Consider the following 23,912-nt stretch of genomic DNA (forward strand, 5'->3'; position numbering starts at 1 on the left):
TAAAATATTTTTTATTTATAAATATATTCATTTAATATTAAAAATGTTACAATTAGTATATTTATATTTATGGCTAAATTTTTTATCATATATTTTTATTTTTAGTTTGTACCCATTTTTAATTTGCAACCCTTTTTTAATTTGTACCAATTTTCCTTTCAATTTTAATTTGTACCCATATATTAATTTCTTTTTGTGCCCATATTTTTTAAAGTTTTATTTGTATTGTACCCATATTTTTTTATTTATTTGTACCCATTTTTATTTTTGCTAAATGTACCCATTTTGAAGAATGTACCCATGTTTTGATACAATAATTTTTTGGTTATTTTTTATGAATGTACCCATGTTTACACACACACACACACAATAGTATATTTATATTTTAATATTTTTAATCCCACAAATTATGTTTTTATTTAAAATCTCATTAATATAAACAACTATAAATTTTAATTTTTAATTTAAAAAATATAGTAACGTACATAGAAATAAATTATCAATTAATTTTAGGGACTTGGATCAAAAATTGAAAACCAACAAAGTTTCAGTCAAAGATTGTTCATAACTAGGGACCGCATCCAAAGTCTCCCTTTTTTTTATTTGTTAAATAATCGTTAGACAACTAAACGATATTGTATTTAATACTATAGATCTTAAAAATAAATAGTTTAAATCATCGTAAAAAAAAAAAAAAAACGAGAATATTCCTATGACAAAGTTGTGAACATTCCTCTTGTAAAAAGGCCTTGGACATGGTAGCTTGGCCGAAAGTATGGAGTAAATGACCGAAGGCATGGAGCAGAAAATTCTCAAAAACTAGTTTCCCCTTGGTAAAAATGTGTAAAGAAATAAAGAGATCATCATAAGTACCTCTGCAGCCTGCACCCAATTTGGGGCACATAGGACTTTTGCGCAATGATTGTTCTCAATGGAGGGAGAGAGCCTTCTCAGCTTAGGCCTGTCAATTTTTTGAACCATCCAACACGAAAATAATAAGTAATGACATATTTTTGAATAAGGTTGGATCATTATTGGATCAATAGTTACAAATTCGTACGATAACGAGTTGGGTTTTTATCAGGTTATCTGTTAAAAATTTGATACGATATTATTTGTCAAATCTTGATATTACGCATGATAATTTATTGCATGACTCGTTAATTTGACATGAAACGACATGACTTGTTAAAGAATTAGATCGTTATCAAGTCATCCATTAAAAACTTATTAAAATAACGAATTTGGCACGACATAACCTGTTAAGATAATAAATCTAATACGAAAACAACACAAACACAACTCAATTTTTCTAGGACTAAGCGAGCTCATATTGTCCTTCTTCGTCTCCAACCTTTTCCTGGTAAGGCCGAGCTAGCTACGGCAAAAGTTGCTCTTCCTTTGTCTTTCCTTTGTGGGAGCTCATGCACTTATTGTGCATGCATGGCTTTTCCATATGGAGCCAAGTGAAAGGGTTTGAATAATACAAAAAACCGTATCAACAATCAATTCCCTGTCAGCTAAAAGCAAACTCTATAGTTCCATAATTTTTATTTATTGACTAATCTAATAACATATCAAATCCTTTATGTAAAGGGGTTCTCAATGTTTTTTCTTTCAAAAAGATAAGGATTAAGTGTGAGACTTACTTCACAACAAACCTCAATGATCTAAACCGTTTATTTTGTAAATCTCTATTCATAGATCATTCTTACGAAATTCATTTCAATTCGAAACTATTTGCCTATTTAATTATTAAGATAAAATTTCATTGTTTCTTATATAATAAAGTATTCGTTAATATTTTTAAACCCAATTAGATGTTTTAAACTTTTCCGATTTGACTAATATTTTTGTAAGGATGATCTATGAGGTGCAACTTGAGAAATAGACAGTTCAGATCATTAAAGTTCGTTGTGGTATAGACTCCATAACTAATCTCTATTTTTATAAAAAAAAACAAATAGAAATCCCTTCCCTTAAAAGTTTTTAACAGCACATATCATTTTCTCTATCACTTGTTTTTTATTTTTTAGTATGGATAGAAGCATAGTATATATGCTTTTTTGATTTATTGATTATCCAACAACTATATCATTTTCTCTATCACTTGAGCATGGATAAAAGCATAGTATATATGCTTTTTGATTTATTGACTATCCAACAACTATATCATTTTCTCTATCACTTGTTCATGGTTTTTTTTAGGGTAAATTACACAGTAGCCCCTCAGGTTTTGAGGTCTATTACAATCCCATACAACATCTTTAAACATTTTACTTTCATACCTCAAGTATTATTTTATTTTAATATAATACATCCGTTAAATTTTTCATCCATTAATATGTTAAATGCTGACGTGGCTGCCACATTTGTGCCATGTGGCTGCCAAATGTGTGCCACATGGCAAAAAAAAAAATTTTTTTTAATTTTTTTTAAAACCTAAATCTTCTAAATAAATTATAAAACTAAAAAAAAAAAATCAAAAACCAAAGCCCACTTCGTCTTCCCTCCCTCCCTCCTCCCCCACCCCCCAAAACCTAACCTGCAAGCCAGAAGAAGAAGAGGAGGAAAAAAAAATCATCTTCATCTTCCCCGTGGCACCCATCGTGCACCCACCCCCTGCACCCACCCTCTTCCCTCCTCTACACACCCCACCGCACCCATCTTCTTACCCATCTTCATCTTCTCCGCAACCCAGAAAAAAAAAACAAAAAAAAAAAAAACGTCAGAGACACCTCCTTGCAACCCATACCCCCGCAAACCAAAACCCAGAAACTTTCCCACCCTTCTCCCACCCCCCCTGTGACCCCAAAGAACTCGACCCACCACCACCCTAGCCCAATTGGAAAAAAATTCACTCTCTTCTTCCCACCCTAAATCACCCACCATGAACCCGAGCTCTCCGACCTCGTGCACTGGAAGCTCGCCCACGCAAATGGCTACCCCCCAAGGCTGCATCTTTTGAACCTCCCTTCCTCTCGATCCGGTCACGGCTTCCAACCCACCGCTCCTAATTGACTGGAGCTCGCAGGCCCCGCTCCGAATCGACTGTGTTCCCGACTGGCTTGGGTTTAATTGGCATTTCTGAATTTTTTGTAAAAATGTGAAATTGGTGTTGTTTTGTTTTGTTTGATGGATTTGGATAAACAAAGCAGGGGGTTTGAGGAGGAAGACGGCGGCGGCGGTACACTGGTGAACCGGAGAAGAAGGGTGAGGGTGACGGTTTGTAAGGGATGGGAGGTGTGGGTCTGGGGAGAGATAAGGATGGGAGGGTGAAGAGGGAAGAGATAGAGAAGTGGGTCGGGGGGTTTCTGGGTTTGTATGGTTTTTTATTTTTACTTTTATAATTTATTTAGAAGATTTAGGTTTTTAAAAAAAAATTAAAAAATTATTTTTTTTGCCACGTGGCAGACATTTGGCAGCCACGTGGCACAAATGTGGCAACCACGTCAGCATTTAACAGATTAATGGATGAAAAATGTAACGGAGGTATTATTTTGAAATAAAATAGAACGTGAGGTATGAAAGTGAAATGTTTTAAAGATGTTGTATGTGGTTGTAATAGACCTTAAACCTGAGGGGCTACTATATAATTTATCCTTTTTTTTAGTATGGATCGGAGCATAGTATATATGCAAGGGATCGTTTGATCATTAATAATTTGATTTTTGGCGGCACATTCAGTAGTTAGTTCATTTGATCATGTTATGAGGTGATATACTCTAGAATTTTTGCGCTTCCTTGAGCATCTCTAATATGTTTTATAAATGAGCACCTAAGGTAAAATTTGGGGAGAAGCTAGAAAACGTCAATTTCAAACATGTTTCATATCATGCCCCTAAGATTATGAACCAGTTTTTATTTGACAGAGTAAACAAAAAGGATCACAAGTGTAACACTGGACATAATTTGAGCGTAATAGAGCAACTATTATTAGAGTTAAAAAAAGCCAAAACTGAACATATAATATAGTTCTTGAATCATTGTTATAATCGAGTCGTCTTTATAACCTAGTCATGAAAGAGAGAGAAGCGAAATCACCTATGAATTCCTATAAATATACTGGCAAAACTTTATGAACTTTCTGCGTCTAAATATCGTCTTCTTTGTAACCGATTCAATTTCATAATCGTCATCATCGCCATTTTACTGATTAGAAAAGATGCATTTCATTGTAAAGTGAAGAAAATTAGATCATTTTGTTTAAATAGTTCAAAATTACTAAGTAGTTCAAAAAATAAGCGGTGACAATTGACAACTTAAATAGTAGACGACAAACGAATGAAATGTATTATAGTGGAGCAAGTGACCTAGAGATCTTCATGCCATGTGAGTTCTTAAAAGTTCCCGCTCAAAGTGAGCAGCCTCCGATCGGCTAGTAGTAGGTGTCAGTCTGACATGATTTCATGCGGCGCACATGCTTCAATGGGAGCCAAACATGCTAACCTGTTGCTATCTGCATGTCGTTTCCCCATCAAACGACACTGGACCTTGGTCCTCTCCTCAGTATAATTACTTTTACAAAGTAATGATAGTGAGATTAAATTTACTAAACTAAATGATATGTAAGTTGATAATTGAATTATCTTGATAAACGTGCTCATATATATTAGTGACACGATCATGTAATTTGTAAATTTTATCTTCCTAAAATTATCTTTACAGCAAAAAGGACATTTTCATCGATAATCCTTCTTCCCTACTTGCTTACACTTAACAACAACTCCCCTTTAGGCTTTTTGTTCACGTCCTTTTCAAGACCAACCACCATCTTGACATCTCCATAATTCTTTTCGTTTGGAAAGCAATTTGTGCTTTCTCAAAAGCAAAAAAAACTTGCTTGAAATAAACACGAATTCACATGAGTTTTAAAATACTGATTCGCTTCTTATCTATAAAAATATTGTTCATACTTATCTGCTTGTATGCACATTATGATATCATAATGTACTATAGGGCTTATTTTGTGGACCGGATGAGATTTGACTTAATATTTAGAATAGGTTCGAATTGAATTGAGTGGATAGGATAAGACTTTTGTCGGTGGTTGGTGCAGATAAGTAATTTGGACTAGTTATGGATTAATTTACTTGTAAAATAAAAAAAAATTACGACATCGACTTCTATCTCTTCTCTCTCTATCCCTCCCGATTTCTGTCTCCTCTCCATCCATCTTTATCGGCGACGACCCACACCCACCTCCCTGTAGCTCGCAACTCGCAATGACTATTGCGACCCACCCACGAAGCCATGACGCTCGAAATCCACCCTACCATATCGGGGCTGCTCGCGACGAGATATGTGATGAGAGAGAAATCGGGAGAGAGATAGATGAAGATTACGGAATGAAGCGATGACATAGAGAGGTGAGGAAGAACACGCCACGCACATCACGCAGAGGGGATTGGTAACCATGTGTGAGGTTGGTTACATAACCCACCTGATTTTGGATCTCTTCTAATCCCATCTAATCTCATCCTAGTTACATTTGACACTATCAAACATTGGACTTGGTCTCTAACCTATCATATCCGGTCCACCACACGAGCCTTATGTGTGTGACACGGTAATTTAATAAAGACAAAATAATTACTTCTGTGTATGAAAGGGTGATTTGAGTTTGCCAAATTAACATAAGTGTAAAGTTTTACTCTTAATATTTTGCGCGTGTTTTACTCCCTTCACTTTTAGCTGCTTTTGAACATGTTCTGGCGGAAAGGATGTAAAATCCCCAATGATTAACAATGATTCTGCTCCCCGAACCAACAAACCCCAACTTCTCACCCCAAAATTTTTGCTTTTAAGCTTTCCCTCAACATTTTTAACGATTTGATTTTTAATGCAATTTTACCAATACAATTAGTGGTGGAGTCAGAATTTTCCAACTTTGGGGGTCATGATATCAACCAAAATAGCTTCATTGGATCATTTCGTCGAACACCTCATTAGCACTAGTCAATTTTTGCCAACATATGCCGAAAACTTTGGCCAACATATGTTTGTAACTACTATTATTTGTAGAGACTTGTCGAGGGTGATTGCAAGATATTGTGAAATAATGTTGAAAACTATCAAGACTTGTTAACTAAGGCATTTTATTGAACACATGGTGCACACGATAGAGTGCACACAAGAAGAGAGAAAAGGAAGACAAAGATTATAAAAGAAAATAGAATAAGTAGGAGTAGGTTGTAATCTAGTTTGTCTTAACAGTTTATAAAAGTCAAATACAATACATAGACAAATATACATGGAACTTTTTGAAGTTATTGAAGTTAAGGACAACCAAAGAACCCATATACAATGCAATGCACCTTCAACAAGGTCAAAACTCGTGGCCCTTCAAAGTGAAGGAAAAGAAAATCATAGATTTTTTTTATTCACAATCGCAATGGAAAACAATAACATTTTGTGTGAAATTTAGACACTTTGGTCCTGTATTGAATTTTGAGAATCTGCTTAGCATTTCTCAATTTGGTTTCACCAAAATACACACAAATAGAATGTCGTTTGTGTAAAGAGTAATGCATATTAAGGTATAAGTTCTTAATATTAAATTTAATATGGAGTGCATTTAACATATTGTAAGGTGATAATAAGAAAGGCTTAGCAAAAGTTTAGAATCAGGAGTTGTAAAATGATAAAATCTACTCTTTTTTTAACAAAATGGAATTAGTAAAAAAAATAATAATACAAGAGAGATTAAATTTATTAATTAAATAACATATTATTAATATAAATGAACACGCTTGTTAATGAATAATCCAATTATAAATTTTCATATTATTTAGTTTTATCCACAAAAAAATAAAAATAATTTTTGTTGCCAAGAAAGAAAAGAAAGGAAAAATAGTAAATACCCACTTTGTTCGCGGTAAACTGTATTAATGATAAGGTCTGTTTCCAGTGTGGCGGGTTCCACCTTTCCCTACCCCTTGTTTAAAATTTAGGAACGTTATATCTATACAAACCATTTTTTACTTCTCACAAATCATTTTACTTTTCGGCTTCTTAGATTAGATGAATTGAAGAAAATCAGCAGATAAAAATTAACAAAGTTATGTGAGAAGTAAAAAGGGTATATGAATATCACATCTCAAAATTTATTTTGGTTTCAGAGACTCTCTCTCCTATGAGGTATAAAATATCGATGATATCGAAAATATCGATAGTCCAAAAACACCGAAATTTGATGAAAATATCGGGATATTATCGATATTGATAAAAATTGAATAAAAACCACATAAATTGTAAGAAAAACTTGGAAATTTTTATTGAAACTTTGCAGGATGTTTATTTAGTTAATTATCTATTAGTTTATCACAAAAAAATTGGAAGGAAATACATTGCATAATGGATTTAAGTTGATTATATAACGAGCTGACAAACATTGTGAGGGTAGAAAATATATAGTAATTAATGAAAGAAGTTTAAACACACCATAATCATTTATATATAATGAATTAGTACAATATTTTACACTTCATACATTGCATAGTAAGATATATGAGTGACTTAGTACCACATAAAGTTCCTTAGTACCACATAGTTCCTATCAAGGTCTAAAATATCAATGATATCGAAGATATCGATAGTAAAAAAATACAGAAATTTCGATAAAAATATCGAGATAATATCGATATTTTAAAAGTTGCTCATATCTTCTGTCTCTCTCTCGTCAAAATCTGAATTCCAGAATAAAGAAAACGCCAAACTTCCAAAACAAAACGAGAAGCAGCAGCACCCACCCCCCGCCCCCCTCTGTTCTTCGCACACCTCCCATCTCACGCATTTCCATGCCAATTTTGTTTTTTAACATGTCAATTTGAATTAATAAAATCCATATTTTACAAAAATTAAATTAAAATATCTCCTTGTATTTGCTGCCTGACTGCCTGCCTGCCTGCTCCTTTATCTCTCTAACTCTGAGAGAGGAGAGAGAGAGACTCATCTCTCTGAGCCTCTGTCCCCTCCTCGCGTGGACAGTCATTACATATCCCCACCGGTCTCAACGGTCACCATATCTCACTCCCCCCCCCCCTCTCTCTCTCTATATTTTGATCGCATTTAATATATTTCTGTACCTTTAAGTCTGTTTACGTGTGTTAATGCATGTGTTTGCTCAGTCAGTAGGTGCTCACTTTCGTTTCTGCTCTTGTGCTTCCATTTAAATCTCGAATTTTTTAATTGGGTTCCATTAAAATCTCGAATTTTGATCTGGGTCTGAATCCCATTTTGCTTTCTCTGTCTCTGTGACCTGGTTAGGTCGTATTCGGATCTCCGGTGGTTGTTCACGATGCTTAGTTTGTACGGACAGGCATGGACGACGCCATGAGGAGGAACAAGTCCGTTGAGCGCAGGGTTGGTGGCGGTGGCGCTCAGTGGCATTGGCTCGTAATTTTGGGCATTCTCCAGGGGTTATTTGCCGGATGATATGGGCTGCGGTGGCTCCAAGGTCGACAACTTGCCGCTAGTCATGCTTTGCAAGGAGCGAAAGGACCATATCAAAACGGCGTCGGACCAGCGCTACGCTCTCGCCGCAGCCCACTTCTCCTATTTCCACTCCCTCCAGCACATAGGCGACGCCCTCTGCAAGTTCGTCGACGAAGACCTCATTGTATCCGGCGCCGGCGAGTCGTCCTCGCCGCCGGGATCTCCGGTTCTCACGTTGCCTTCCGACGAAGGCAAGCCCAGAAAGAGGAAACCCCATACAAACCACTCGTCGTCTACATCGATATCGCACTCTGTTTCCGCTGATTCGCTAAAAGCGGACGACATTGACGACGCTCACATACATTTGTCGTCTGGGTCCGAGTCAGAATCCGAGTTTGACTCATCGTCGGGTCACATTAACATCGAGGACAGCCCGGAGCAAGAGGTACCCTCTTCTTCTTCCTATCGTTACCCTCCGAATTCACATGTCTATTATATGAGAAGGACGGAGACGCCGATGCAGACGGTGTTTTATGAAGAGCCGGAGAGATATCCGACCCAAAATGGTCCTTATCCGGATCCCTATCCGCGTTATTCGGGTTTTCAGCCGTATGGCGGTGGTGGGTTTTTGGGGTACCCGATGGGGTCACCGGCGAATAGTGAGAATCCGTACAATCGACGGCAGCCAAGCCCACCACCACCAGCCGGTCCTCCACCGGCACCGCCTTCGCCTCCAAGGGTCTCGACTTGGGATTTCCTGAATGTGTTTGATACTTTTGATAATAGTGGTTACCCAGGTTACTATCCGAAGGCTAGATACGGGTACGGGTCCACGACGAGCAGTCCGGACTCGAAGGAGGTGAGGGAGAGAGAGGGGATTCCCGATTTGGAGGATGAGACAGAGCAGGAAGTGTTGAAAGAGGTTCACAAGGAGAAGCGGAGGGGGAATGCGGATGGTAATGTGAACAGGAATAGGAATCAAAATTCGGGTGAAGGGACTTCAAGGGCTGTGCCATTGAAGCAGCCAAGCAGTGAGGAGAGTTCAGGGACAGTGCCATTGCATAGCAGTGAGAGTTCCCATTCTGTCAATGGGAAGGAGATAAAGAGCAGTCCAGATACAAATGGATCGAAAAACTCCGAAGAGGAGTATGTGAAGAAAAAGAGGGTGAGTTTTGAGTTTGAGGTTGAGATTGAAGCTGCATCGACGCATGATGTTGGATCTTCAAAGGGGAGTAGCTTAACTACATTGTCAGTCCACGGTACAAGGGACCTTCAGGAGGTTGTGAAGGAAATCAGGGATGAGTTCGAGACAGCCTCTAGTTATGGGAAAGAAGTTGCCATGCTGCTTGAGGTGGGCAAGTTGCCTTATCAGCGTAGAGGTGCTGCACTTAAAGGTAGGAGTCTAATGCCTAGTTGTCTTGGACTCTTGGTACTTTATCATACATATCCTTATTCAGTAGACTGCTTCCACGATCTTGTTCGACCGCAGTTAGGTGATGAAAGTTTTGTTTCTGTTGTTGTGAATCTAAAGCTATGCGCTGTCTATGCATTACATCCCAGTTCCAGTGTAACTAGGGCTTACTTTTCTCTGAACTAAAATGCATACTTATCGACCCAAGTAGCCTAAAATACTTAAGTGTTGTGCCGTATAGACTTGCACGAACTGTCTTGTGATTAGATGAGAGATTAGGATTTTATTGCGAATACTGAATAAAGTTCGCATAATTAAAAAGATGATTTTAGAAAAAAAAATTCTACCATATTTTTTTTTTGCTATATAAATCCAATGAGTAATGCTAGGTAAACTAAACTTGCAAACTAAATGATGTGTCACCAATAAGAAATAAATACATTAATCAACACTTAAAGTAATAATCCAATCATCAACTTCCGTGTCATTTAGTTTATAGTCTCCCTAGCATTATCCAACTCCAAATGTTAGAAGCTCTGGACCCTGGTTGAGCAATAAAAGGTCGTACCCAGTGCACAAGGCTCCCGCTTTACGCAGGGTCTGGGAGAGGTGAATGTCGGCTAGCCTTACCCCCATTTATGGAGAGGCTGCTCCCAAGTCTCGAACCCGAGACCTACCGCTCATGGGCGAAGGCACTTGCCATCGCACCAAGTGCGACCTCTCCATAATATTGCTTTACTTTTTCTTGCATTTCGTTTCTCCTTGTACGCAGTTGTTAAGCATTTATATATGGCTTCGTATTTGAACTTGTCCAAGTCTTGATATTGACAAAAAGTAATAGACCCTCCCTTGTTCATGTTTACAAATTACAAACCAGCATGTTACTAATTAATTTTTTTAGAGATAGGTGTGAAATATATGTCTCAGGAGGATTTATCTGCAGGACCTGTGGTGACTATATAATATGGTGGTCTAACTGATTGAAATTTTATTAGAGATACATGCTCACGCTTGAATTTGGCTTGATAATTACTCTGCTTCGGATTCCTTTATACATTGCAAAGCTTCATCATACTGCATATGACAAAAAAGTTAAAGGTCCAAGTTACACCTGAATGTTTTGAAAAAATATAAATCTCACTGTTTCGACTGTAGAATGCATGTGGGATTGATAGGCAAATTCTGCTAGTCTAATATTTTTTATTGGGATCTCTATGAAGAAGCATTATTGTTGCTGTTTCATTAAAACTTACGCATGTCTATGCAGTTGTCTTCTCGAGGATCCTTTACCTTGTAGCACCTTCCCTGCTTTCTTCACCCCCGTCATCCATGCCCCCAGTAAGATTAAACTCTAAGACTGTGAAAATGGCAAACGCTTACCAGGGAGAACCTGGAAAAGATTTCAATAAGAAGCCTGGAAACCTCTCATCAACTTTGGAGAAACTATATGCATGGGAGAAAAAATTGTACAAGGAAGTCAAGGTAAGAGAATCAAAATCACGGATGTCATGCAACTTATAATTTCTACTATGATGATACTTAAAATCCTTTATAGTCTCAGATAGTCACCAAATCCTTTCATTGCAGCAGGTTGCAAAAACTATTTCATACTCTCTGATTTAACAACTACCATGCACTTGCACTCATTGAAGGACCTGAATTTCTATATTGTAGTAAAATTTTAAGGTGTTATTTGAGTATTTTTGTTTTCTTTACTAGCTTCAATTTGATGTGTCAATCATCGCTTTTTATGTTCTTCAAGTGGCTTGGGGCTTGCTTCTGTTGACATTTGTTTAATATTTTATTCGTGTTGCACTAATTTTAGGACGAAGAAAAGCTACGGGTTGACTATGAAAAGAAATGCAAGAAATTGAAAAAACTAGATTATCATGGAGCTGAGTCTGCTAAGGTTGATGCCACCCAGGCTTCTGTACGGAAGTTGCTAACAAAAATTAATGTTTGTATCAGAGCTGTTGATACCATATCGAGGAGGATACATAAACTGAGGGATGAAGAATTGCTTCCCCAAGTTGCAGAATTGATTCATGGGTAACAAATCTCTTGAAATTCTTTTAGCAAAAGCTTGTCACTTTGGGTCACAACAATATTAGCATTGGTTCATTGTTACTTTTGGATGAATTATAGTCTGAATTATGTCCTGCCTTTTTTTTTTTTGGGTACATTTTATTACTTTTTATTTTTTTAATTTTTTTTATATGTATAGAATCTGTATATATGAGCTTATGAGGTGATAGTCTTAGAGATTAATTTCCCAATAGTTAAATCAATAAGTTGGTAGTGGTTCATAATGAACCCCGCACCTGCTCAACGGTGATGATTATCTTTTGATTTCCATCAGATCACTTTCCCCCGTGCATGATCCATTAAGACTTTTGGTGACAATTTTGGTAGGGAATAAAAACCGTGACTGTAAAGAGTATAATTCTGGAACTTGTATGTAAGACGCTTACCTTACCCTCTACGGTGCTTATGGGAATCCTAACCCTTTTACATTTCTTTTTCCATTAGCTTTTCCCCCCTCCTGCCAAACATAGGTTACTCACTGGTGATGTATCTTATGCTTGTAGGGACCTGAATTTATATGTTAATTTTCTGATGTTCTAAAAGGTTATTTCTTAACTTATCGAGTGTCTTCTGTTAATATTAGGATTTGCCTTTTATCTGCAGATTGATAAGAATGTGGAAATCCATGCTCAAATGCCACCAGAAACAGTTCCAAGCTATTATGGTGAGCAAAATTCGATCTCTTAAGGTGAGTGCTGGCCTTCGAAGAGATTCTGATTTGAAAGCTACTCTTGAACTTGAAATGGAGCTTCTGAGCTGGTGCGCGTCCTTTAACAATTGGGTTAACACCCAAAAGTCCTATGTGGAGTCCTTAAATGGATGGCTTTCAAGGTGCATTAACCAGGAACCTGAAGAAACGCCTGATGGAGTTGCCCCTTTCTCCCCAAGCCAGATGGGAGCTCCACCCATTTTTGTAGTTTGTAATGATTGGTGCCAAGCAACGGAAAGAATTTCTGAAAAGGGGGTGGCAGATGCGATGCATGATTTTGCTTCAACCTTACACCAGTTATGGGAAAGGCAGGACAAGGAGCAACGTCGAAGGATCAAAGCTGAGCATGTCTCCAAGAATTTGGAGAGCCAACTTAGAAAATTGCATATGGAGAGGTTGAAAAGAGACCATGACCATGATGCATCGACAGACAAAACCGCTCTGTCAAAGTCACCTTCCGATAGTGGAGTTTCACCACTGGATGATCTGAAGGTGGATTTGGATTCAATGAAGAAGAGATTAGCCGAGGAGAGAGCGAGGCATAAGGAGGCCATCAAATTGGTTAATCATGCAGCTTCCAATAGTTTGCAAGGTGGTTTGGTCCCAATTCTTGAAACTTTAAGTAGTTTCACTTCAGAGGCTCTGAAAGGTCACGAGCAAGTCAGACTTGAAGATGCTGGAGGCTCATAGCGAAGTAAGACTATTTATACAAGTTGGAAGCGCGATCTGTGAAGTAGCTAGAGCCCTTTTGTATATGTACAGTCGTTCATTGAGATCGCATACATTTAGAAATGGTAGGATAGCAGAGAAGGCAAAGCGAACTATATGAAACTTTAGGCATGACTGAGATCTTTGAGAAGGAGTTTAGAAAAAGAAAAAAGATCAAAAAAAAGAAAAAAGAAAAAGGGGGTTATTAGATTTGCCTTCAAAAGGTTGATGGTCCCTTGGGTTTGACTTTGGAGACAGTTGGTCCCTTGGGTTTGACTTTGGAGAAATTCTTTGGTCCGGCAGATTTACTCCATCACTTACCTCACTGCCGCACAAAGATTGCCATGAGGGTGGTACTACACGGGGTTCCGTTCTTAGTGTGTGGTCCGACATGTGACGTGGTCCACGGCTGAAGCCAAGAATTTCACCTTGGCTTGATATCTGGTTCTGCACAACCCCTCCCCTTTTAACAAATGGCAACTTTTGTACGGAAATTCTTTTATTGGATTTTAGGTGGTGGAAATATTTGCCTGTTGGAATGTGTGGGTTGTCAGCTTATTAGAGAAACTGAAAATTTTTGAATGAGCTATTCCATCACCAAAATGGTTTGTCTTTTCATGGACTGTCCTTTCTTGGTTGTTATCATTAATTCAAAGGAAAATTAATGAAAAGAGCTTGAAAACTTTGAGTTTTAATGATAAGGACAAAATAAAGGGTAAAGTGAATAGTATCAGGATTGACTTTTTAGTGTAAAAATATGGTTTTTCGTTAAAGTGAACAGTTCCGGATGCTTTTCGTTAAAATTTCCTTAATTCAAATGGATAGTGCCCGTTAGAATTGATGTATGTGGGGCCAACATCTTGTCAGAAGTTTCTCACGCGGGTATGGACAACTAACCTTAACAAATTAGTGCAGGGATGCGGTGGGAAGGAAGCATCCCCAGCCTCTGACCGGCTGATCATTCCGCTGGCATCTTTCATTCACGCCTCCGTTTGACTGTAATGCACATAATTTTCCTCTAGACCTAGCTGCTGTTGAAGACTTTTCATGCAAAGGAAAATAAGAAGAGAACAATAGAAAAGTGCAGCAGCGTGCAGTGATGCGTTTGAATGGAAAAGTTTCAAAACATCCTACGTTTTCTTCTATTACGTATACGTAAAATCAAATCAAACTTGAAGTGCTTGTCAAGCCAATGAATTTCCAATTGCAAATAAACAAGATAAAATTTTATATGCATAGTCTTATGTCCGAATTGCATGAATGGTAAGTTCGCTACTAATTTATGTTTTCACTAGTCATTCTAGCAAAGGTCTTGGTATAAGAAAAAATTACAATGTTCGCTACTAATGTATGGAGACTTGTGGTTTGTGATGCTTGTGATATTGCACCGCTTATTTTGATGCAAGTGCTAAGTGTTTGCATTATTGTTTATGAATGCTTGGCTATATTTGAATGAATCCTCGTTTGGATATGACCCATGGCTAGGGCATAGTTGAATGAATCCTGGTTCATCTTCGGTGGCATCCCCGTCCCCTTGGAAAGCTAGGGTTCCTCCAAAAGTACGGGTGAATTTTTGGAAACTATGCAGGGACATTGTCCTTAGGAAGGTCAACCTCGCTATGAAACACATCCTGTGTGATCTACTTTGCACCATGTGTAGCCACTACGGAGAGTCTACGATCCAACTGCTCCGTGATTGCCACTTTGCCAGGTGTGCGTGGCTTTCATCCTCCCGGGAAATTTCATTGCTTATCATCTCCGCCTTTGGAACTTGCGACCTTTCGAATTTTCATAGTCATTTGCTGGGGTATTTGCAACTGCAGTCGTGGTGGAAAGACTTGGTGAAATGCAATACTGACCTATCCGGTTCCGGATCCAATGCCCATCTTCCCCAAAAATGGTCTCTCCCTCCCTGGGGCGTCTGAAAATCAATTTTGATGGTGCGTTTGTGTGGAGGGAAGCTTTTGCAGCTAGAGACTGTGTGGTTTGGGCGTCGTCTAGGGGTTTCAGTAACTTGCTAGTTAAGATTCTCTTCAGATCATAGGGGCCTTGCAATGCCCTTTATCCAATCTATCCCCGATTGGGCACATCATTGAGGATATGAAAGCATTGCTCCCTACCATCACCGAAAACATTTGTACCCACGTTCGTCGCCAAGCTAACATCATTGCCATTGTCTAGCTCGCTATTGTCTTTCCATAGGTAGTAATTGTCAATGGCTCTACTCTCCTCCTCCCTTCATTGTTGATCTCCTTGTGGAGGAATCGATGGAAATGGTCTGGGAGTTTTCTTTTGTTTTCTCTATACCAGGATTGTACTGTCTTTATTGGTTTTTGGCTTATTTGGCCTTAGCCCCGTTATCGAATATACCATCGTCTTTTATCAACAAAAAAAAAAAAAAAAACAGAGATGCGGTATAAGTGTCATATACAAAGGAATGAGCATCATGGTATACTAAACATGACATACACGCAATTTCATGTATGGCTTCTAGAGGCACCTAACAAGCGTTATTGAATTAAAAAAGTACGTCATAAACAGAAGAATGAGCGTCATGGTATACTAAACATGACATTTGCATAGCGTCATGTACTATAACACTTAAACCATTTGCAGCGTCGCTGAATATTAACAATGAGCCACAAAGCGTGTCATAAACCGTTTAATACATGACTTGTAATATGTTTGATGACATATATATTGTATTTTTAATTTGAAAACATGACCTGCATAATTCATTTAAAAACCAAGATATTTACCTCAAATAATTGCTTCATAAATTTGTAATTCATTCACCACCAAAGTATTATAAAAGACAATCTCACAGTCAACACATTTAATAAAATGTGTAGAGCTTTGCTACTAAATCAAAACTCTAAGTTCACTTAATTTAAAATTTCACAAACTAGCTAGTCTAGTGTTTCATCTATTGGGATAAAGTCATCAACATACTCATCCCACTGTATTCTTAATGCATCAAATTCATGTTGAGTGTATATAGCTTTTTCTTTGAACTGCAACAAATCACAACCAAAGAGAACGTGTCAAGACAAAAACTAATGTCAATCATTAAGTAATAAGAAGATGAAAATACTTCAAAAAAAAAAAAAAAAAACACCGTTAGCTACAAATTAATTTGCATGAAAAATATATTACCTACAAAGAACATAATACTAATAAGATAGTAGCGAACACAGCTGCTTAAGTGCTTTTTGTAATAGTAGTACTAACGTTGGTAATAATTGAGCAATTCGGATCATCAATGATTTCCTTCATGTATTTCATCACATAATATTCACATTCTACAATTCCTTCTTGCAGAGGGCACTGCATATACAAATAAAAAAAAAAGTATAAAATGTAACTTAATCATATTAATTTAAAGGGAAAACACAATCTTCCTTACCTTTACTACTTTCTAACTGATAATTTTTCGACCCTTTATTCCTTTTTGAGTTTTAAACACCTTCAATGCTCTACACATAGAGGATATGAAAACATGAAATATATACAAATCTTGCAATGCATGAAATATAGACAAATTTTCCCTCTATCTAGTTTTTGTAAAATCCATACAAATTTAGTCCAAGCTGCATGGAACTTAAAAGTGCTTCATCCAAATGCACCATAAGAACTCAATTATTACTTGGGGTGCTTTGGTTATGGAATTAATGCTTACCTAAGTTTGCATCAATAATAATAGACTCGGAAGGATTTCAAAAACATGATTAGTGATGACTTTAAGGATTTAGAGGATTGGCAACAATACCACTGACCGAGCTATATATCTATATATATATATATATATATATATATATATATATATATATATATGTATGTTGTTTATTCTGTATGTTGCGATGAATAGCTATATAATGACATGATTTGTCTCGAGTAATAGGGAAACCTAGGCTTGTTCTAATGAATTGCACTACCCTTCCCTAATTTGCATTTCTTTTCCTAAAAAACAGAATATCTCTTTAAGGTCTTGAAATGAATCCAAGTTGAGAACAAGTAGTTCACATGAAAGGTAACAATTTGAAACTAACTACCAGAGATGGAACATTTGACATTCTGACTATATTACAACAGAAACTATGCAGCGAACTACTACAGAGCTGCTTCTGATAAACTAAAATGGTAGAAAAAGATGGAACTTTTCTAGCGCATAAACAAGGCCGAAACTGATTTTAACGCAATACTTACAGTTCAACAATGTTCTTTATTCCAGGATCGATCTCTGTCCAACTAGGAGAGTCCATGTAATATATTAATTCATTATGGGGGGTAAATGATAGCCAACAACCAATGAAACCTACAAAACATAAATAATTGCACTCTTTATTATACAATCGTCAACTACTCATCTGTTGGTTTTTTGCATTTCTGTAATCAAAGTGCCAGTGCATTTGATCTTTCATCATTTCTGCCAGCCTTTTGAGAGATTCTACCAGGATCTATAAATCCACACAATCCGTCAAGATTGTTCTTCTTCAATATTGACCAAAGTCGCCTACAAGAAAAGTGACAGTTAGTGTCTTATCATTACCAAATGTTTCAATCATGATAGGCACGATAACATCCTTATTCATTTTTGAGCTATAAGCATAAGTGAACGCATAGCCAAAATTGTTTTAGAGATCTTTGTTAGAGGGGTAGATTTGTTGTCGGCTTTGCATGGATAGATTAATATAGTGAAATCAGACATATTAGTACTATAATTTTTTTTTCCACATATTCATAAGAAAATCACATAGTAATACCTCATCATTTGTCACAATAAGATGTCGTGGTCAAGTTACGTGACTCCCAATTGTTTGTTTGATATTCCCAGCTTCACAACTAGGTATTGGGAGAAAAACATCTTTAATTCCTACATCAATAGAAACATATAGGTTCATAGGCCCTAGTGGAACTCTGTGTATTCGCCTGTCTAATTGGATGATTGATCCATCTGCAACAATGTTCCTAGTAGTGTCTATAGCAAGCTTGCATTGTTATACCTAATATATATATATATTTCATTAATAATCAACTACTGTTCGGATTATAGCATAAATAGAAAAAACATAAAGGCACGTATGGGTGGGTTCGGTTCAAATTAGTTCTGTTTTTTGCCAAAACTGAAATTTCGGTTCGGTTCATTTTTCTTCGGTTCAGTTTTTTCCGGTTTGGTTTCGGTTTTTTGTTTTTTTTTTTTTCAAAAAATAAAAAACATTGAAATTTTAAATTTTAAATTTTAACATATCTAATACAATCATAACATAAGCATTCTAACTAGAATCAAAGACAATGAAAATAAACATTTAAAGTTGAACTAAAATCATCAATCAAGTCTTCCAAAGTCCAAATTAACAACCTCACAACACAAAAATCGTACAAATGACTTAGAAAAGTTAAATTGTATGATGTTGTTCAAAGATCAAGGTTGTTTGCTTGTAACTGCATGTTGACAACTTGATTAGTAAAAGTAATGCGTGGGTGAATTTATTTAGTGTGTGTTGGATTCTTTTCTATCACAAATTACCCAAGTAATCTACCCGCAATAAATGTTTATGGATTCTGTTACATGTTATATAAGAGTAGATTTGGAAAAGAAAGCTGGGGCAAAAGTAGACAGTGCTATGGAGATGGATGTAGGGACTTCAGGAGGAGGTTTGGTTCTGGAACCTTATATGGGGGAGAAATAATAGGTTACGGTTTAGAGTTTTTATAGGTCTTTTTTTAATATTTTGAGCTTAAAGTTTGGCAACACATTGGGTTTAGCACATTTTAACTTATAAATTGGGTTTAGAAAATAATACCCAAAACAAATAATTAAATAAAAAATTAATTTAATTAATTCGGTTCGGTTCGGTTTCTAGATCACTAAAACCGAACTGAACCAAAAGAATTAGTTTCGGTTCGGTTTTTTCAATTCGGTTCAGTTTTTTCGATCGGTTCGATTTTTTCGGTTTCAGTTCGGTTCAATTTTCGATTTTTTGAACCCACCCCTAAAGGCACGTACCTTCTTGATATTAGATATATTTTTCCATGGAATTTGCAATTCTGTTCATCTTTTCGTTGATGCTCACATCATATGTGTTCTGTCGGTCACTTTGCTTTACCTTTGAAAATTAAATTTAATTAATAATTGCTACTTAATATACCAAGAAGAACAAACATTGCAATGACTGTGTACCTTGAAATGCTTCTTGATATATTTTTTTTGTTTGAATTCGCAAACTTGTCTATCTTTTCCATGATGTTTAAATCATATATTTCATCCATATCCCTCTCCTTGACCTAAGAAAAGTAAACTTAAAATAACATTGGTACTTATTATAGTTAAGAAGAACAAAACTTGTAATGACTAGTACATACCTTCATATATTTGGTCTTGTTGATGCACAAAACCGGATGGGTCTTGGAACAACGTAAATCCGACCGTGAATCTGCAAGAAAGTAAAGAACACAAGATGTATCGTGGTTCACCCCAATGTTTGGGCTACGTCCACACTGTTATTGTATTTCTCTGTTTGTGAAAGGATTGTGAGGGTGAGAGTTACCAGAGAAAGAGAGAGAGTTTGAGAGAGCCTCTGTTTATGGGATGTGAGGCTTGAGGTTTGTGAGAGTGAGGAGACCCTTTTATAGAATAAAGGCTCATCACTTATTACATATTTTCCCCGTCATTTATTACATAATTACATTTAAGTCCCCCAAGTATTTATACGAGGTCTAAATACAGAGGCCCTAAGTATGGTACAAACAGTAGTCCCCCAAGTCTTCAGTCAAGAGAGTCTTTTGGCTGGAGACTTGAAATTCAGTCCATGTGTGGGCCAAAGTAACTAGATGTCGTCTAGGACTGATACTCGATATGAGGCGGTGCTCAATCTGAAATGATGCTCAACTAGAAGTAACATATGTTGCGAGGCTGCTCGGCTTGTGGCTTATGTTGCCTTGGTTGGCTCGGCTTGTGGCGTTGAAGGTGAGGGAGTCCCTTTTATAAAATAAGGGCTTGCTCCTCAGTACATGAATAATATGTGCTCTCTAATGAAAGTGAGGGAGTCCCTTTTATAGAATAAGGGCACGCTCCTCAATTCATGAATAATGGGTGCTCTCTAATGAAAGTGAGGGAGTCCCTTTTATAGAATAAGGGCTCGCTTCTCAAGACATAAATAATGGGTTAAGTCCCCCAAGTATTTTTCATGAGGCCCAGTTGTGGAAGCCCAATATATGGTACATAGTGTAGTCCCCCAAGTCTTCAGTCAATAGAGTCTGTTGGTTGGAGATTTCAAATTGAATCCATGTACGGGTCGAAGTGGCGGTTGTTTGGAGGCTGTATTTGTATACCCTGCATTGAAGCTTTGTATGTGAAGCTTTGCAAGTAAAGCTTTGAAGCTGGAGCTTTTGTAAATGAAGCTTTTGAAGCTGAAGCTTTCGAAGCTGAAGCTTTCGAAGCTGGAGCATTGTAAATGAAACTTTCGAAGCTGATTGACATGAGTGATGCTCATGAATGTTTATGTTGATTGACATGAGTGATGCTCATGGATGTTGGCATGAGTGATGCTTATGAATGTTGACATGAGTGATGCTTATGAATGTTGACATGAATGATGGTCAAGAATGTTTATGTATGATTGACATGAGTGATGCTCATGAATGTTTATATATGATTGACATGAGTGATGCTCATGTATAATTTTGGAGTACTGGACGTACTTTTGATCACATGGTTGGTATCACTCATGAATGTTTATGTATGATTGACATAAGTGATGCTCATGTATAATTTTGGAGTACTGGACGTACTTTTGATCACCTGGTTGGTGATAATAGCAGCATGCTGCTGAATAATTTTGGAGTATTGGACGTACTTTTGATCACCTGGTTGGTGATAATAGCGACAGACTGCCGAATAATTTTGGAGTACTGGGCGTACTTTTGATCAATTGGTTGGTGATAATAGCGGCAGGTTGTTGAATAATTTTGGAGTACTGGACGTACTTTTGATCACCTGGTTGGTGATAATAGCGGCAGGCTGCCGAATAATTTTGGAGCCATAGGGCCTGGCTCTTTTGGGCATATGGGCCTTCGCCCTTTACATAATATCCCAGCCCATTATTTTAGGCTTGCCCTTTTTTATTTTTCTTTTTTTTTTATTTTTTTATTACCCTCTGATGGGGTTATATAGATGTCTCCGAAAGATAAGAAAAATAAATCACATCAATCAAAAACAAGAAAAGTAAATCACATCAGAATTGGGGTGTTTATTCCTTGCTTTTGCAGTGTGGGTGTTTATTCCTTGCTTTTGCAGTGTCCCCATGTGCTCTCGCAGAGGAAAGCCTCCATTTTGCTTTCTGCTTTTCTTTCTGTCACTTCTCCTTTCTACTCATTTCTTTTCTGCTTTGCTTTTGCTTTTGCTTTTGTTTCTGTTTCTTCTTTTCTTTTTTCTTTTTTGCTTTACACGGCGAGCAGCTCCCGTACTTGGATCTACAACTTAGTGGTGATGAACCCAGACGAATCTTTTGGTGGGTCACGACTCGCTCCAATGCTGGCCCGCTTTCACCTTGATAATGATGATGATGATGCCCCTTCCTTCCGAGTTGGGTTTGACTGGTTACTACCATTGAGGCTGAGGTGAACAGGAGAAAAGTGAAGGTTGTGATGACAGTTGATGGCCTTATATAATGGTGGTTGTGGTGGTGGTGGTGGTGGGAGCGGCGTAGTACTCAACGATCTTGAGGAACATGGGAATGGCGATGCGGTACTTGCTTATCTGACTTTTTATACATATTTTCCTAGATACTTCAGTAGGAACCCAGTTCCAATATCGCATATCTTCAATCCCAGGTATCGCCATCCCTTTGGCAGAAACCGACAGACAAACCCTTCTTGTGACAGTGTCTATCTATACCACCTTATTGCCATCGTCGAAAGGTACAGGGCAGGAGAGCATAGCAAAGATATCCTTCTTCGAGCGGTTTTGGTATCTTTGAGGAGGCACCAAATCGAGTAAATCATGGTAATTTGGCGGCAACTTGGATTCCCAAGCCGAATCAGACGACGCCACACCGCGAAACGCCCTGTTGAGCCTCGTAAGATTGTAAATCTCAAGAGGAGTCAGGTACATGACCACGCAGGCCACACAACTCTCGGGTATGTCGCCAAGATCTGGTCCATAACCTGACCCATTCGTTCCCTCCGTCACGTTCGAGAGCGATGCTCCCATATCTTATTTTCTTATATTTCACTGTATTTACAGACACTGCTTGCGGTCTTGCTCAAGATCGGTGAGACGTAGAGCTCTTCTCCTCGTCCAGGCCGAGGGACTGCAAAGCTCTTCTTCCCCTGTCAACAACAGTCACTTTGTAGGAGGATGTTGTTGACGGCGAGCACATGAGCTTCTTCCGAAGTCAACGGGGGCGAGAGGTCAAGCTTCTCCGATCTCCTCTTTCATAAGACGATGTCGTTCCTTGCCATCATAGGTTGTTGTGCTTTTTACGGTAGATGTTTTATACAGTAGAAAATGGATGAGAGAAATGGTGAAGGTTTTCTGGAAAAGCCAAAGAGTGAGGTTTTGGGTTCTTAGCTTACTTTCTCTCTCTAGCTTTGGTTCGGCTTGGATTTTCTTCTCCCTCATCCTCCTCCTTGTATCTCTTTATTTCTCAGGTGGATTTTTTTTTTGGCCCTTGATGTTTACAGAGGACAAAAATCGAGTGATGAGAGAAAGTGTGTGTGTGTGTGTGTGTCTGTGTCTATGTGGGTTTTGCAGATTCACGACAGAGGTGAAAAAATGAAAAAAGATCGACACAACTTTTCGTATTGATTCCTACAGACGGCGCCAAATGTTGATGTACAAAACCAGAGGGGTCTTGGAACAACGTAAATCCAACCGTGAATATGTAAGAAAGTAAAGAACACAAGATGTATCGTGGTTCACCCCAATGTTTAGGCTACCTCCACTCTAATATTGTATTTCTCTGTTTGTGAAAGGATTGTGAGGGTGAGAGCTCCCAGAGAAAGAGAGAGAGAGTTTGAGAGAGCCTCTGTTTAGGGGATGTGAGGCTTGAGGTTTGTAAGGGTGAGGAGGCCCTTTTATAGAATAAGGGCTCCTCACTTATTACATATTTGCCCCTTCATTTATTACATAATTACATTTGAGTCCCTCGAGTATTTATACGAGGTCTAAATACGGAGGCCCTAAGTATGGTACAAACAGGTCTCATTCATGGTTTTAGTATTCTTGCCATCTTTTTGTTTCACTTTCTTCTCAAACATGATTTCTGCCACATATCGCCATGTTTCGCTCTCTTCTTAGACATGATTTCCACCACATCACCCTGTTTCACTTTTTCTGTAGATGTTCCATTTTTTTTTCTTTCTTTGTTGTACAACTAGCTTTCTCAGAAATATGATTGGACTGTACCACATTAGATTGGACCAACACTTGCATCTTTACTCAACTGATTCGAAGTTAGCAATGATCCAATCAAATGGAACTTCTTATATAACTCCTTAATGTGTAAACTTTACTGCTCCAAATGTGTTTGCAACATTTGTGTTGACTCGATAGAGTTTTGC

General features: G+C 37.6%; 1 protein-coding gene and 1 pseudogene across 3 annotated transcripts; one reads left to right on the forward strand and one right to left on the reverse strand.

Annotated features, from left to right (window-relative positions):
• The first annotated feature begins 7,745 nt into the window (after positions 1-7,745).
• On the forward strand, positions 7,746-14,031 carry LOC126632643 (nitrate regulatory gene2 protein-like). Of its 3 annotated transcripts, none has more exons than XM_050303088.1 (5): positions 7,746-8,136; positions 8,269-9,830; positions 11,115-11,329; positions 11,673-11,896; positions 12,536-14,031. In XM_050303088.1, the coding sequence occupies exons 2-5, from the start codon at positions 8,438-8,440 to the stop codon at positions 13,329-13,331; spliced, it is 2,628 nt and encodes an 875-aa protein (XP_050159045.1). In that variant the 5' UTR covers positions 7,746-8,136; positions 8,269-8,437; the 3' UTR covers positions 13,332-14,031. The 3 variants fall into 3 exon arrangements, with proteins under 3 accessions (XP_050159045.1, XP_050159046.1, XP_050159047.1); XM_050303089.1 differs by having other exon boundaries at positions 7,746-8,132; XM_050303090.1 differs by having other exon boundaries at positions 7,746-8,008.
• Positions 14,032-16,219: 2,188 nt separating this feature from the next.
• Positions 16,220-22,560, reverse strand: LOC126631415 (uncharacterized; annotated as a pseudogene).
• Positions 22,561-23,912: the final 1,352 nt, after the last annotated feature.

This window comes from Malus sylvestris, chromosome 8 (genome assembly GCF_916048215.2).
Source record: "Malus sylvestris chromosome 8, drMalSylv7.2, whole genome shotgun sequence".
Classification (NCBI taxonomy): Eukaryota; Viridiplantae; Streptophyta; class Magnoliopsida; order Rosales; family Rosaceae; genus Malus; species Malus sylvestris.

What these genes read in the sequence shown, in the direction of transcription:
- LOC126632643 (XM_050303088.1), top strand. Translation starts at nt 8,438, where the DNA reads ATGGGCTGCGGTGGCTCCAAGGTCGACAACTTGCCGCTAGTCATGCTT. An exon ending in TAGAGGTGCTGCACTTAAAG is followed by an intron (nt 9,831 to 11,114) that starts GTAGGAGTCTAA and finishes ATGTCTATGCAG; the next exon opens with TTGTCTTCTCGAGGATCCTT. An exon ending in GTTGCAGAATTGATTCATGG is followed by an intron (nt 11,897 to 12,535) that starts GTAACAAATCTC and finishes TTTTATCTGCAG; the next exon opens with ATTGATAAGAATGTGGAAAT.